This window comes from Schistocerca serialis, chromosome 3, assembly GCF_023864345.2.
Source record: "Schistocerca serialis cubense isolate TAMUIC-IGC-003099 chromosome 3, iqSchSeri2.2, whole genome shotgun sequence".
NCBI classification, from domain to species: Eukaryota; Metazoa; Arthropoda; class Insecta; order Orthoptera; family Acrididae; genus Schistocerca; species Schistocerca serialis.
This window is the reverse complement of record NC_064640.1, coordinates 47,554,535-47,571,086: the sequence shown is the minus strand read 5'-3', so window position 1 is coordinate 47,571,086 and position 16,552 is coordinate 47,554,535. Positions and strand designations below refer to the sequence as shown.

General features: G+C 36.3%; 1 protein-coding gene across 1 annotated transcript in view; it reads left to right on the top strand.

Moving 5' to 3' along the window:
* LOC126469699 (apolipophorins) overlaps window positions 1-16,552 on the top strand; it is a 738,135-nt gene that overhangs the window by 468,039 nt on the left and 253,544 nt on the right. Inside the window, exon 49 of the mRNA XM_050096873.1 lies at window positions 4,462-4,643. Coding sequence (XP_049952830.1) covers window positions 4,462-4,643 — 182 coding nt within the window. The remainder of the gene's footprint in view (window positions 1-4,461; window positions 4,644-16,552) is intronic.

Here is a 16,552-nt window from a genome sequence, read left to right as displayed (position 1 = left end):
CATGGTATGCATGTGCATACTAATTCCCATCATGCCCCACGGTGAACCATGCTGTTTGAACATCCTAACACAAACTGTTCAGAAGCTATGATGATTTTATTTAATAAAGTTCAATAATTGCCACTCTGTACATTAACACCCATTCTAGAACAGAAGTACATTGCAGATGAGATAGCAGTAACAGAGTAGTAGTAGAAGTAGTAGTAGTAGTAGTAGTTTTATTCTTCCTTAGACCACTTTTCCAAGGATATTGGACATGTTTTGATATTAAAATTTAAGAATAATAAAATTGAAGTAATTCTCATAGGCATTTACATACGTACAGATGTAGTATGACAAAGATGGGTAGTCAGTTAGGGAAGTCATGGAAATCATAAATCAGGATGGGTGGATGAAGACTGGAGCCTTCATCCTCCTAAATACATGGCCACTCTATTTGAAGCTGTGATACCTCATTTGGTTTATCCATAGTGTACTATGCTATTTTACAAATAAGTTATTTAATAATGTAAAAGTCTAATAATCCATTATCCATTCATTTCTCACTCCTTGTCGCTTCATGCTCTACACGTACCATACACACATTGTTTCATAACCCTACACATACCATCAGCTGATGCCAGCACCTTTTTGTGGACTGCAACTTATCATTTGTTAGCTTGATGAACTGAGTCAGCATCCCTATGTAATGAGTAGATTAGATTAGATTAATACTAGTTCCATGGATCATGAATACGATATTTCGTAATGATGTGGATCGAGTGAAATTTTCCAATACATGACATAATTAAGTTAATTTAACAACATACTTAAGTTAATATAACAACTTTTTATTTTTTTATAATTTTTTTGTTTGTTTCTTTTTCTTTTTTTCTGAATTTATATCTAAAAATTCCTCTATGGAGTAGAAGGAGCTGTCATTCAGAAATTCTTTTAATTTCTTCTTAAATACTTGTTGGTTATCTGTCAGACTTTTGATACTATTTGGTAAGTGACCAAAGACTTAAGTGAGATGTTGAGCTCAGAAGGAGAGTTAGATGTTAGTATTATACATAGCTATGGTAGTAAATTTTTCCAGAAAAGAAAAAAAGGAGGGAAAAATAGTGAGAAAGTGTTATGAGGAATGTTGGATATTATTATTAATATCTGTTACACTTTTTTATGAAACTACTATACTGTGTTATCTATGTAATCCTTCAATGTATGGCATGTATTGCTTAACAGGTACTTTTTAATTGCCTTTTTAAATACCTTTGTTTTAGCAATTTCTTTTATCTTCTTTGTCAGTTTAATGTACAGTTTCACTCCTTAGTAGAAAATATTGTTTTGAGTTTTATGTTTACTCTTTCTTGTTGAATGTAAGTTCAGTCTATCTCTTGTTCCATGGTCATTAATAGAACTGTTTTAGCAGTAATTATCAGTGTTATTTTTGATGTGCTTTTTTACAATAAGCTCAGCCACTATTTTTGGTTATTATTCTTATAGCTCTTTTCTGCCATTTGAAAATTGTGTTCAGTTTTGTGTAGTTGTTCCCCAGAAAAGAATGCCATAGCTAAGAATTGAGTGCACATATAAATAGTGTGTAACTAAATGGCACTGGCTATTAAACACTGATGATAGGAGTCTAAGGGAATAACATTCTGTTTGCAAGTATATTTGTGTGTTCACACTATTTCAACTGAAGGTCAATATTCATTGCTACAAATTTAGCATTTGTTTATGTACAGGCACCATCTATGTTTAATTTAACAGTGTCATTATTTCTCCTCAGACTGAAATTCCTGGTATTAGCTTCGTTTATGTTCAATGTCTCCTTATTGGTTATTGACCAACTGTAAACTTCATTGTGAGTTTCATTTGCTTACTCTGCAAGAAGTTCTCTTGTTTTCTCAGTGACTGTAATATTGCTGTTGTCAGACTTTTTCCCCATGACTAATAGTACTGGTACTGAGAAAGTCATTGATGTATATCAAGAACAGCATTAGTCCTTACATGCTACCATGAGGAACTCCCATATTAATTTATTTTGGTTCTGATAAATGTTTTGCTAAAATTGTACTTATCTGAGGTATGTCTTCTCTACTCTTTGTACCATATCTGCAAAATATGATCAGAACCACTCATAAGCTACCCTCATATTCCTAATGCCTCTAACTTATTTAGTAGAATGTTATGGTCAACAGTATCCAAAGCCTTAGTGAGATCTAAACATATACCTGTGACACATTCATTTGTGTCAAGATTGTCAAGTATCACTTTTGTGAATTCTGCTATGGCTTATTTTGTAATTGTACTGCAGTGGAAACGGATCTGTGATTCACTTAAAAGTCTTATTTACTCAAGTAAATCATTACTCTCTCTTTCATAATTAATTATTTTTAAGAATGGTGCATCCCAAACTCTTTAAAATGAAAGTTCAAGCAGGAACTTCTTCCTTTCAGAGTTCAGAAAGATCACAGCTGTTGCCATCATTGACTACAGCATACTATCACAGATATTTTCACTCAAATGAGTCAATAAAATTACACTCAAGTAAATTCTACACTTGGAACACAATGCTATTGGAGCTGTGAAAAGTAAATGTATTATTATGATCTACCTGAACAAAAATTTTAGATATTAATTACTATCACTAATTGATAATGAATTCAGTGACTGTTAGTCAGATGGGTCTTGGGCAATTCCACTGCCACTGAGGTACATCTACTGCTTCTCCAAATACTTATTGTAGCATATTTCACCTTATTATTCATTTATTTATTTTCAAATGAACTTCTTGTAAACAGTGAATATCCCATTAAACTTACTTTTTCTGCTTAATATTCTGTAAAACATATCTGTAATGTGATCCGTGTTCCAGATAGTCTGATTGCAGTATTATGTCAGAAAATTATGTTATAAAATTGATATACTATTTTGTAGTCAATAATTTAGGTCAGATAAGTTGTTTATTAATACTATGTAAATCACATTGAAATACAACACAAATGACACAAAGTTTGTAATAGTCACTAATCTTGTGAATTTCCCAGGGCTACACCCAAAAACAATTAGTAGTAGCATAACATAAATTATGGTGATGAAAACCACTCATAGGCAAGGCTGAAATTAGTCACTCAGCTGAAACATCTCACAGTTTGCTGGAGTAGAAATTAATAGCCATAGGTAGACAGCAGTATATTCTGATCCCAAGCAGCCCCAGTCATAAGACAGTTAAGTTCAAAGAATAACTGGTGATCCACAGAGTTGTTATTAATACATTAATCACTAACAAAACAGAAGTGAGCTGGGCCTGCTACCATTTGGTCTTAAATTGGTTGTTGATGGGCCCATTTGACCTTCTGGCCAGAGGTGCTGTGTTGTTCACCACTTGTAATTACCACTCCAGACATAGGTGTAGTGAGGTATTCCATTCTGTGGCATCATTCATTGATAAATCCACTGGAGTTATAAGATACTTTCTATTAGAACTGTTGATATTTTTCAAAGAGTTGGGTATCTAGTATATCGATATTTAAAAAAAATATCATTGTCACTCGTGATATATCAAAATAAACTATCAATATATCAACTGAAAAAATATCAATGTTCCAGCTTATAAAAATGTTGATTGCACATTAAAAACTTACTGCCACTTTCAGAGCTGTACATTTAGGTATTGGTTTATTATTAGATATTCTGTAAATCGTCATGCTAGCAGCCTTCTTGTCCCCCCTCAGAGCAAGAATTGAAAGAAACACAAAACACATTCACACCTGGCAAGACCCACTTTGCTAGCAATGGTAACTGCATGTAATTGGCACAATAAAAGGTGTCCAATGGCTCTGTCATTCACTTTTGTCACTTATCTGATTTGTTCAGAACACTTCATGTTGTCTTCTCTGTTTTTTACTTCTGCAAATGCCAGTGAACTAGCAGTTATACCGTCAAAATTGCATGGTAAAGTTAAATGTTGCAGTTTGTGTTGGTAGCGCTGAGCGCCAATTATGTCAGCATTTCCACTGACACATCTCCATCCACAGCAAAGACCAATCTTGTCTTTCAGATTTGTGTTCACCATTTTCAGCAACTGTTTTTGAAGGATGCTGATGTAAAGAATAGCACACTAATTGCATTAAAAATAGTTTTTTTTTTATGCAAATGGTGTTCTATTTCTTCACATATTTTTTCTGGAAAAAATATCAATATATCGATATTTTATCAGCAGCTCTACTTTCTATGTGACTGTATCCCAGTTTTCAACACATGAAAATTTCCTGAAGTTTTGTTGGGGACTAAATTAACACCAATACTGTATCATAATTAATGATATTTATCTCCTACAATTTTCATGTGGCTAGAAATATTTACTATGCATGTTATTTGTACTAATCTTTAAAATAAAAGCATTCATAATTTTAAACTTCAACTGTCTGATAATTTGTGTGACACTATATAATCAATTTTTGTTTCTTTTTGTAGGATGTTACTCTGAATGGTCACTACCTGAGTAATGAAATAGACATTATGAATGTTAACATGGACCTTGAATATTCTACAGATCCAGAGAAAAAGTTTTCATTATCTGGCAGGTTATTAAATAACTCAGACAAGAAAAGAAGGAATTATGGGTTTGAGCTGATGACTAGCCACCCTGATACAAGGTATCCCTGTATTTTGTTTGTCTTCTAGATGAAAGTAAACATAGTGGTGATTTGTAGTTTATATATGTTTAATGAAAGCTTTCTTTACATTAGTGCATTTGCATTGAGATATTTTCTGTAAACTAGCTGTAATACTTGCCTTTAATAGGTAGAGTATAACTTCTCCATCTAATATTACTAAATTGGTTGTAACTGGCTTATCCCTTGTAGCGCATTAAGTAACTCTTAGTCTCTTGCTAAAAATTAATTTGGCTTTTAACTAAGTTAATCAATAACAAACAAAACAAAATTGATTTAAAGTTGACTTATTGGCACATTTATTTTGATTAAATCACATGTGGGTAGTGACCAGTTTGCTTTAAACTTCTTTCTATATTTCACAAATACCAGGCCAGCTTATACAATTTGTGAAATTTATTAGTGACAAGATATGCTGTATGAGACATTCTTGCTTCTTACTCATTAATCTTCAATACATCACAGTTTGTAAGACAATTCATATAGAGAGTCAGAAACACATGTAGCATAGGACTGACTTTTGCACTCACTTTGGGAAAGAGATATTAACCAAGTGAATTCTTACTGTGAACGTTGTACACAAACATGTTATAGTGATGATTGCCAACCACAAACCTTCAGACACATTATTACATGATGTAATTGTATTGAATGCTTCTACTGAGTGAGGTGATACAGTGGTTAGCTCATTAGACTCACATTTTGGAGGATAAAAGTTAAAATCCCCACCCAGATGTGTAGATTGAAGTTTTCTGTCACCCCCTTAGTTGCTCTAGACAAATGCTAGGATGGTTAAATTGAAAAAAGTGAGGCCAATTTGCTTCTCAATCTTTCCATAATCTGAGCCTGTGCAACATCTCTAATGACCACAATGATGACAGGACATTAAATAATACTTTCCCTCCATGAACACTTCAACATTGGGATGTTAATTGACTGGTGGCTAGGTGCAGACATTTTACACATAATAGCAGGTACTGACAGAGATACAGTTGCTTGTTGAAAATTAGGATTTGACTGCTTGTGTCAAACCTCTAGGCCATCAAAATCTGTCCTCAGTCAAACACAGATGGATTGTGTGCATTCCTCATTCTACAGACAGACAGCATACTCACTGTTACTAGATGCACCGTGTCTATGTCCGAGTAGCAGTCATTCCTCACCAGGTGCCACTGCTATTGCCTAGATGAGTTTATACCGATAGTAGGTTGGTGGTCATAGTATTCTGGCTGATCAGTGTAGATAGTAGTGTGATAAATGGAATACTTTTTACTGTAGAGGAAATGCTGAGTGGATGAAATACAGCAGAGTGAATGTACTCCATTCTTCAGCATTACTTTCATATAAGAGGTCCTTGACAGCATCCTAGCAGTCTGTGTGGTCATGAAGGCAGTGACCTACTACCACAGCATAACTACCCTGTGTGCTAGGCTGTGGGTTTCCACTGCAGCAGAATAACAGCAGCTTGTGGGTGGCCTTACTGATGCAAGGATGGCATCAGCCTATCTGTTGGTATGCATATGCTGGGTTTCTGGCAGCCTCCAACTGTTGGTTAGGAGCACATTCACTTGTTCTAAATCCAGGACCATCAGGGTCAATCTGAGTGTCAGATGATAGGACCGTGGAGGTGACTAACACTTGATGGTACCAGCTCAAGACACGGGACCATCATATGTAACTGGCAACTCATAGTTAGCAGCTAGCTGATGGTACTGTTAGGCAAATGTGAAGCTGCTCAGCCTCAAATTGCACCATCAGCTGGCGTGGAGACTGTCAAAGTGTCAGCTAAGACAGAAGCCCAGGAACCACATCAAGTACAGGTGCTGGTAATCACTGAGCAGTGAGCATTTATAGTTGCTCCAGACAAGTATTTCATTACATGAGACCCCCACCTGTCTCATAGTTGGCTACAGATGTGCAATATTGTGCCATGGCAGTTGTGTACCAGACCACTGCTGTGGCAGGCTGCTCTATTGCAGTGTACTACACCAGTAATATTTTAGCAGTATTATTTCTCAATTGGCCCATCAGCATGCCCTACATGAGAAGTCTGGTCTGTGGTTGATGCCACAATGCTTCCTTCCCCTGTAGAAGAATTCAGTGCACTGACTTTCAGACTGCTGCTGTGTCTACATTTTCCCCTTGCTACTATGTTGATTCTTCTCTAGTATCCTTATTTACACTTTCTACATTGACTGTTCTTCTTCGCTGTACACTCTGTTACACAACATATGACAACTGGCACATCCACATTTATTCAAAACTTAAGAATGACCAACTGGGTTAGTATGTAATTGACTGATGGACATAGGTTGTACAAGCAAGGACAAGGATCAAAATGGTTCCTGAGGATAAAATTCCTGTTACCATGACCCATTGCTGGTACCTACTCCATTTTTATCTAAAATGGTGGAACATCTTTCCTGCACTTGTTTTTTCCATTCTGTGCTGCTATAAGCTCATTGAGAGAACTTGGTGTGGTGTTATCTAGGTTATTATTCACTTATGTTAGTTGTCTTCGGGCATTATGAGGTATTATTGGGTAAATAAAGAAGATGATATGTTAGGTTCAGAGCTTTAGACCCTACATTGTTCCTGGAAGCCCAAAAACCAGTTCTGTCACAATGAGTTCCATTCCATAGTATCCTGTTGTCCTGTAGTTCCAAGTGATCTGTTCCCCTTGAGTATCCTGTCTTACAGGAGGACAGGGTCATCACTGAGTATACCCTGTAAGGTCCTACCTTTTCATAATGTAGATGTGTTGTTAGCCATACCCTCACATCTGTCACTCAAAGAAATGTCCTCATGACATTTTCTACTATCATAAATAGTTCCTGGTGGCATTGGTGAAGTTCTTCCACTGTCATCAGTGCATGGTTCTTCCTATCAGCTGCAACCAGCAGAATCTGCTTTGCTCTAATATGTACAAATTTCCCTAAAGTCCCCCATTTTATAGGATATGGATGAAATGCATTGTACTTGTATTTGGCATTAGTACCCACTGCTGGTAAGCATATTACCACATGGAGGTGGGCACAGTCAACGTTGACAGGCATGGACAGCGTCAATCTCCACTGCTGTGAGATGGCAGTCCATGCAAGGTATTTTCCTGTGGGAACATAATAAATTCTAGCATGACTGATATCTCAGCCCAGGTCTATCATAGACCTGACAGAAATTAGTCTTCATCACATAAAAACACTTTCATTCAGAAGGGGTGACCACTTTTGACTTTATATGGATAATCTTCAGACTATACTCTGTAATTTAGAGTGTAACAGAATAGAGGGAAACATATAATGTAATGAATATTAAGTTAAACATAAGTTACATGATGATATACCCAGTGATGATGTGCGGTGACAATGGCATGGCGCACAAACTGTAGATACCACACACTGTTGTCGACTGCTGACTATGTGATTGTGATTGTGTCATGGAGTTAAATAGCAGATAACCTGCCCCCTGTCATCCTAAGTCATCTTCAGTCAATAGGATACAACATATGCAATGCATATACTATGGCGAGTATTATTGTAAGTTGTATATGATACAACATATACAATGTATATACTACGGTGAGTATTATTGTAAGTTATATGTAAGTAACAATTCATATGCATACAGTTAAAATTTTATGTAATATAATGTTAAAAAGTATAGCTGACCAGCCAATGGTGTCTGTTTGCATTGGTCACAAGTCATCCTTTAGTGCCAACTGCCAATATTGTGTGCAGTATCTTCCACTGTATAAAACCCATTTGATCTTTTTCCAGCCTCACCAATGATTAAGCCACATTGTCTGATGTATTGTCTGTCACACATATCACATATTAATATTTTGAATGTGGTTGGTCTTCAGCAGTGATTAGAAATGAATCCAAAACAGCCAACCAGTTGCAACAAATCCCAGTTTCATTCAACCCTTGACCACTGTATCAACAGATGTAAAATGTCTTCTTCAGAAATACATCTAACTAAAATTTCACATTGGAGAAACATCAAATAATGAAGGGATCTGGTATTTGTCCGATGAAAACATATTGTCTGTGGACATCACTGCATACATTATTAAGTATGCTGGCTCCTGTGATCAGGACTTGTCAAGTAAGAATAGTTAAAATCTAGAAATAAAACCAAACACATAAAATGACTGGTCATAACATGACCTGACATTTTATTTGATTATTTGTTTGGTTTTACATCTGGATTTAAACATTCTTACTTGATAATCCCTGATTATAGGGGCCAACAAATTTAATAATCTATACAATGGTATGTGCTGACAGTATATTTTTATTGGACAAATGTCAGTTGCTTTATTATTTGGTGTTTTTCCTGTGTGATATTTTAGATACATGTATTTGTGAAGGAGGTTGAAATAAAGGTCAAGGTTCACTAAAACCGCCTTTGGTTGCAACTGGTTGGTTGCTTTGGATTCTTACTTATTGTGCATTACTTTATACTTGTTGGAGAAACAAAAAGTAATGGGCAAATAGGACATTACTTCCACATCAGATTTTGTGAAGACACAGTAAGTACAGCTAGCAGAAAATCACTATTTGGACTGCAAGTAATACAGAATAAACATTCTTCCAGATCTACTGAAATAACTTGAAAATTTTATGCAGTGCCACAAAGTATCTACTGGTAAATAAATTGGAAGAAATTGAAATTTTCTTACAGCACAATAAAGATCAGTCATTATTACCCATTGAGCATACAGATTTCAAAGAAAGATATTTTTTGATCTGTTTGATGACTGGCTACAAAAAAATTGCTTGCTTCTCTTAAATTTAACTACATATTGACAATCATGTATTTCATGACTTGTATATTAAGCTACTTCCTATATGTCTTAGCACCACTGCAAAAATAAATTTTAACAGTTATTTGTACCTAAATTCAAAATGAGTTTTCTGCAGTGCATGGCACTGCATTAAAACTGGCAGATGGCACTGAAAGACTTCCAGCAACCAATGCAGTTATAAAGATGATACACAGTTAAAGCGAATGGCATAGGGCAGCTGCATGACATTTTTGATTGCTGTCAATAAGACGTCACAGTTGCTAGGCAACCTGTAGCAGCCTACAGCCCATCATTGTTGTCCACAACATCCTGCAGAATGCAATCCACTGATGTGTTAATGAAGGCTGTTGTCTGGTTAATTACATTTTTTCATGTTATATTATGCAAACTCTTAACTGCATAACATGTAAATTTTTATGATATATTAAGCTACTTCCTATACATTTTAGCTCCAATTCAGAAAACTTTTGCAAACAAGTATTCATAATAAAATTCAGGACAATGATTACAAAGCATTCTGTATGTATTATTAGGGCGACTGTGTTACAGGCATAGCTGGACAAGGGTTACAAGGATTTTCTGAAGTACATGGCACTACATAAAATGTTGGCAGTCACCGTTAAAGGACAACTTACAACCAGTGCCAATGTGAAGATAGTAAATGGCCAAATTGAATGCAGTATGGTAGCAGTGTAGCATTTTTGATAGATATCAATATGGCTTCCATGACATTAGGTAACCAGCAGCGTCCTACAGCCCACCTTTGGTGTACTCAAAGACCCCAGAAAGCAGTCTAGTAATTTGTTAATTGACACCATTGGCTGGTCAGTTATAGTTTTTGACATTAATGTACATAAAATTTTAGCTGTATGACATATAAAGTGTTACTTACATATAACTTTCAATAATATCCGCCATAGTATTAAGGTATACCATAAAACACACATCATGTATGTTGTATCCTATTGACAAAAATGACTTAGAATGATGGGCAAGGGGCAGGTCTTCTGTTATTTAACCCCATGACATTGCCACAGCAGTTGACATCAGTGGGTGGTATTGACAGCTCCTGCTCAATTCCATCACCTCCACACATCATTACTGGGTTGTTGTTGTTGTGGTCTTCAGTCCTGAGACTGGTTTAATGCAGCTCTCCATGCTACTCTATCCTGTGCAAGCTTCTTCATCTCCCAGTACCTACTGCAGCCTACATCCTTCTGAATCTGCTTATTGTATTCATCTCTTGGTCTCCTTCTACGATTTTTACCCTCCACACTGCCCTCCAGTACTAAATTGGTGATCCCTTGATGCCTCTGAACATGTCCTACCAACCAATCCCTTCTTCTACCCAAGTTGTGCCACAAACTCCTCTTCTCCCCAATTCTATTCAATACCTCCTCATTAGTTATGTGATCTACCCATCTAATCTTCAGCATTCTTCTGTAGCACCACATTTCGAAAGCTTCTATTCTCTTCTTGTCTAAACTATTTATCGTCCATGTTTCACTTCCATACACGGCTACACTCCATACAAATACTTTCAGAAACAACTTCCTGACACTTAAATCAACACTCGATGTTAACAAATTTCTCTTCTTCAGAAACACTTTCCTTGCCATTGCCAGTCTACATTTAATATCCTCTATACTTCGACCATCATCAGTTATTTTGCTCCCCAAACAGCGAAACTCCTTTACTACTTTAAGTGTGTCATTTCCTAATCTAATTCCCTCAGCATCACCCGACTTAATTTGACTACATTCCATTATCCTCGTTTTGCTTTTGTTGATGTTCATCTTATATCCTCCTTTCAAGACACTGTCCATTCTGTTCAACTGCTCTTCCAAGTCCTTTGCTGTCTCTGACAGAATTACAGTGTCATCGGTGAACCTCAAAGTTTTTATTTCTTCTCCATGGATTTTAATACCTACTCCGAATTTTCCTTTTGTTCCCTTTACTGCTTGCTCAATATACAGATTGAATAGCATTGGGGAGAGGCTGCAACCCTGTTTCACTCCCTTTCCAACCACTGCTACCCTTTCATGTTCGTCGACTCTTATAACTGCCATCTGGTTTCTGTAGAAATTGTAAATAGCCTTCTGCTCCCTGTATTTTAACCCTGCCACCTTCAGAATTTGAAAGAGAGTATTCCAGTCAACATTGTCAAAAACTTTCTCTAAGTCTACAAATGCTAAAAATGTAGGTTTCCCTTTCCTTAATCTTTCTTCTAAGATAAGTCATAAGGTCAGTATTGCCTCACGTGTTCGAACATTTCTATGGAATCCAAACTGATCTTCCCTGAGTTTGGCTTCTACCAGTTTTTCCATTCATCTGTAAAGAATTCACATTAGTATTTTGCAGCTGTGACTTATTAAACTAATAGTTCAGTAATTTTCACATCTGTCAACACCTGCTTTCTTTGGGATTGAAATTATTATATTCTTCTTGAAGTCTGAGGGAATTTCACCTGTTTCATACATCTTGCTCACCAGATGGTAGAGTTTTGTCAGGACTGGCTCTCCCAAGGCTATCAGTAGTTCTAATGGAATGTTGTCTACTCCAGGGGCCTTGTTTCGACTCAGGTCTTTCAGTGCTCTGTCGAACTCTTCACGCAGTATCGTATCTTTTTGATCTACATCCTCTTCCATTTCCATAATATTGTCCTCAAGAACATCACCCCTGTATAGACCCTCTATATACTCCTTCCACCTTTCTGCTTTCCCTTCTTTGCTTAGAACTGGTTTTCCATCTGAGCTCTTGATATTCATACAAGTGGTTATCTTTTCTCCAAAGTTCTCTTTAATTTTCCTGTAGGCAGTATCTATCTTTTGCATTACTGGGTGTAACGTCATATAATTTATGTTTCACTTAATGTTAATAATAGTAAGTGTCTCCCGCTATTCTGTTGAATTCTAATTTACAGAGTAACATCTGAAGGTCATCCACAGTGGTTCAAAACTGGTCATCATTAAGTGAATAAAAGTGCTTTTATATGATAAAGACTATTCCATATAATATTTTATTGCTAGATTATTGCCACTGCTGCTGTCCTAATATGTTTACAAAGACTGCCAGAAATTTTCCTGGTGGTAGTTGGGCAGGAGTTAGCTGTCCTTGTACCCCATGGTGAATAGCTTCCTGTAATTTTGCCAGTTCTACATGAGCATCTCTCATACTATTGGCAAGAGCCTCGCCAAGGCTAACTATGTATGTAGGAGGTCTAGTTGAGCTGTCACTATACCCAAATCTCAATTGACCGTGTTGGCCACAGTCTTTATGTAGCTAATCATCTCCACCATCAGCCCCAAAAAAGCCCATTGTTATTCGGTATCCTGTGTTCCAGGTTTGCCAGTGTGGTAGGATGCCATTGCACCAGAATTCTGTTGCCCTTTGTTTCTACTTGCATGTGAATCAATGTGTCATTCATCTTCCCTATATCTTCAGCATCAGCTGTTCCAAAAACAGCCTTTAACAATCTTCCTCCTCCATCTATCCATCCCTGATGATGCCTTTTCAGAGTGCACAACTAAATTTATGTCCTGCTGTGATGGTGGGAGTCCAAAAGCACCTCATATTTCCCATGAACTCTGTTCAGCACTCCTTTCTCTATAGCTTTCTCATGAATCCCCATGAATGCTTCACGAAAATGCCAAACTTCATTCCTCAGGAGTGGTTTGCTCAACTTGCAGTGTCATCTTCCATTTCTTAACCCCTCCCCCCTTTTTTGGGAATGACGCTCATAAAGGTGGTGGAGAAGCCACCATGCCAGAAAGGGTTGAATATTCCTAATGTGGTTTACTGTTGTTGAAATAGGAACCTGCAGTTTCATGTTTACCAGTGGCATCATCTTGACTACTTGGTATGGACCTTGATAATAAGTATTATTATTATTATTATTTCTTTCTTGTCTCAGACATTATGTCTGGTTAAAAATGGAAGGTGACGCGGACCTTGATCAAGCGTGACTTCCTTTTAACTGTATGGTATATGTTACATTGCATTTAGGAACTTTCGGGTAATTGAACAAGTGTCAATAATTACAGATTTTTGTAGTTGTATATATAAGTTTGGATGTAGCTGTATTGCATTGATGTACTGGTGGATATTGTGTGGTATGACTCCTGTAGTTGATAGTATAATTGGTATGATGTCAACTTTATCCTGATGCCACATGTCTTTGACTTCCTCAGCCAGTTGGATGTATTTTTCAATTTTTTCTCCTGTTTTCTTTTGTATATTTGTTGTATTGGGTATGGATATTTCGATTAGTTGTGTTAATTTCTTCTTTTTATTGGTGATTATGATGTCAGGTTTGTTATGTGGTGTTGTTTTATCTGTTATAATGGTTCTGTTCCAGTATAATTTGTATTCATCGTTCTCTAGTACATTTTGTGGTGCATACTTGTATGTGGGAACATGTTGTTTTATAAGTTTATGTTGTAAGGCAAGCTGTTGATGTATTATTTTTGCTACATTGTCATGTCTTCTGGGGTATTCTGTATTTGGTAGTATTGTACATCCACTTGTGATGTGATCTACTGTTTCTATTTGTTGTTTGCAAAGTCTGCATTTATCTGTTGTGGTATTGGGATCTTTAATAATATGCTTGCTGTAATATCTGGTGTTTATTGTTTGATCCTGTATTGCAATCATGAATCCTTCTGTCTCATTGTATATATTGCCTTTTCTATTTTCACTTTTTTTGTATCTTCTAAGTCATTTGGCCAATGCTTGTAATTTCTGTTTCTTTTCATCTAGTTGCTCTATCACTTCTTGTTGTGAGATTTTACCTAACCTTTTTCCGTTTTTTTACTCTTATTATTATTATTATTATATTATTATTATTATTATTATTATTATTATTATTATTATTATTACTTTCCCTATGGGGTGAAAGGGCTAGTTAATGTCACCCACTGCCTTACACATTACTTAAGTAACTTAGCATTCCATTGCCCCATTCGCTCTCATCATTTCAAGGCCTCCAGATACACTTTTTGCACTTGACCCCATACCCTTCATGAAGTTGTCATGGAATTCCATACAAATTCCCCATTTTCCCTGCACTCTGATTCATTACTTCAGATTATGATGGCATTTTCTGGTCACACAACCTCATACAGTGATAGACCCATACTCTTATGAACCTTAGAATTATATGATGCCACAACTTAATGTAACAGTGTACTCAATCAGTGTGGTGACTGTTGATATAATGACATAATGTATTCCCTATTACCTGGTTAACTTGTTCCACTTGCCCATTTGATCATGGGTGTTACACACTTGTTCTTAATTTTTGATTTGGTAATAAATTACAAAACTGCTTCATTAACTCCAACATGAGGTTAGTGCCTTCATCTTTATTCAATGTCTATTGACTACTGAACTTCAATAACCAATTATTTTTCATGGCCTAAGCCACTATGATGGTTTGGTGCTATGGAATATCCACCATTTCTTGGTAGTGCAAAAAGTGATGAATTACTGTTAATACATAACAATTCCCTGATGGTGTTTGTTAAAAAGGCCATGGGATGTTCAATTCAATCATTTGAAATGGTTTACTGGTTTCTGATGATCTCCCCAGTGAAATATGCTGATGACTCAATTTAGCTTATTGTGTGCATGTTACACAGCTCTTGACATACTGTTCTACATCTGCTGGTTTGTTTCTACCAAGATTATTTGGCTGTACATCATTCCATGGTTTTTCAAACCCATTAGTGTGCCAACACATGATCATGTGCGTGTTTCAATACTACATCCTTCAGCATAGCTAGTACCACAACACTCTGATTGAAAATAACTGGAAGAAAAGAATGTGCTGACATATATTAATTATTGACACGTAGAAAACATATAATAATTGCATCTGATGACTGATGTAGTACTTTCTCATACCATACCTGTGAATGTTCTCCTTGTTATTGGGATTTAGTAATATGGTGTGCAAGTGAATGATATATTTACAATCACGTCCAATGAAATAAATATGAGACTTCTCAGAAGATGACAAGATACACATTACTGCTTAGGAATGGAGACATAGAAATGAGATCTGAATGGGGTGAAAATATAATGTAGGAACAAATGAAAGGAATGTGCGGCATGACTAGATAGAGCCACAACATTAAATATACTACTGTAAAACAACCAAAGCTCTCAAATAGGAATCCTGGACAGCTGAGGAAACAATTGTTTGCAAAAGATTTTTGAGAATTGAACAAACCAGAAACTGTTTAAACCCTGGTCCCACTGAAGATGATTACCTTTTCAGAAGTATGATATCAATACTAATAATAATAATAATAATAATAATAATAATAATAATAATAAATCCCGTGGAGGCCCGGGAAAAGAATAGGCCTCCAGTATGTTCTGCCAGTCGTAAATGGCGACGAAAAGAACAAACCACTAATAGGGCTAACCCCCCTTTTAGTGTGATTAGTTGGTTCAGGACAGAACTAATGAAGCCTCGGACAAGCGCCGTCATGGTCGGGGACGACGCTTGAACCCTATGCCCGCCCACAATGGTAACGACACTGCTAGCCAACTGGAAAATGATTTAAATCCAAATAGAGGTGTTTTGCAGGATATGCCTCCTGCAACCACCCTAGAAGGAAAACAAAGACAGAGGATGAGATGGTCAGATGAAGTTAATCGACACCTCATGTTCTGTTATTACCAAGTAACAAACCTAGGAACCAACACAACTGGATACAGATCACAAGTATACACAACATTTATTACCAGATACCCAGAATTAAAATTTTTAACAGAACAACGACTAGCTGATCAGATCCGTGTAATAATAAAAAATAACAGGATACCACAGTCAGAATTAGATAACATCAAACAACAAGTACAACAAATACTGGAACAAAATAATGTGCAATCAGAAGAAGAAGAAAATACAGTAATGGACTCAAACATCCCAGAGCAAACAAACAAAGAACAACACGCACCAATTAAACAATCAGAGGAAAACGAAATCTTAAGGCAGCCACCAGAACAAGCACAAATAGAACACAAAGTGACACAGATATTAGATATAGAAGAAAAATTTCAGCTAACATAT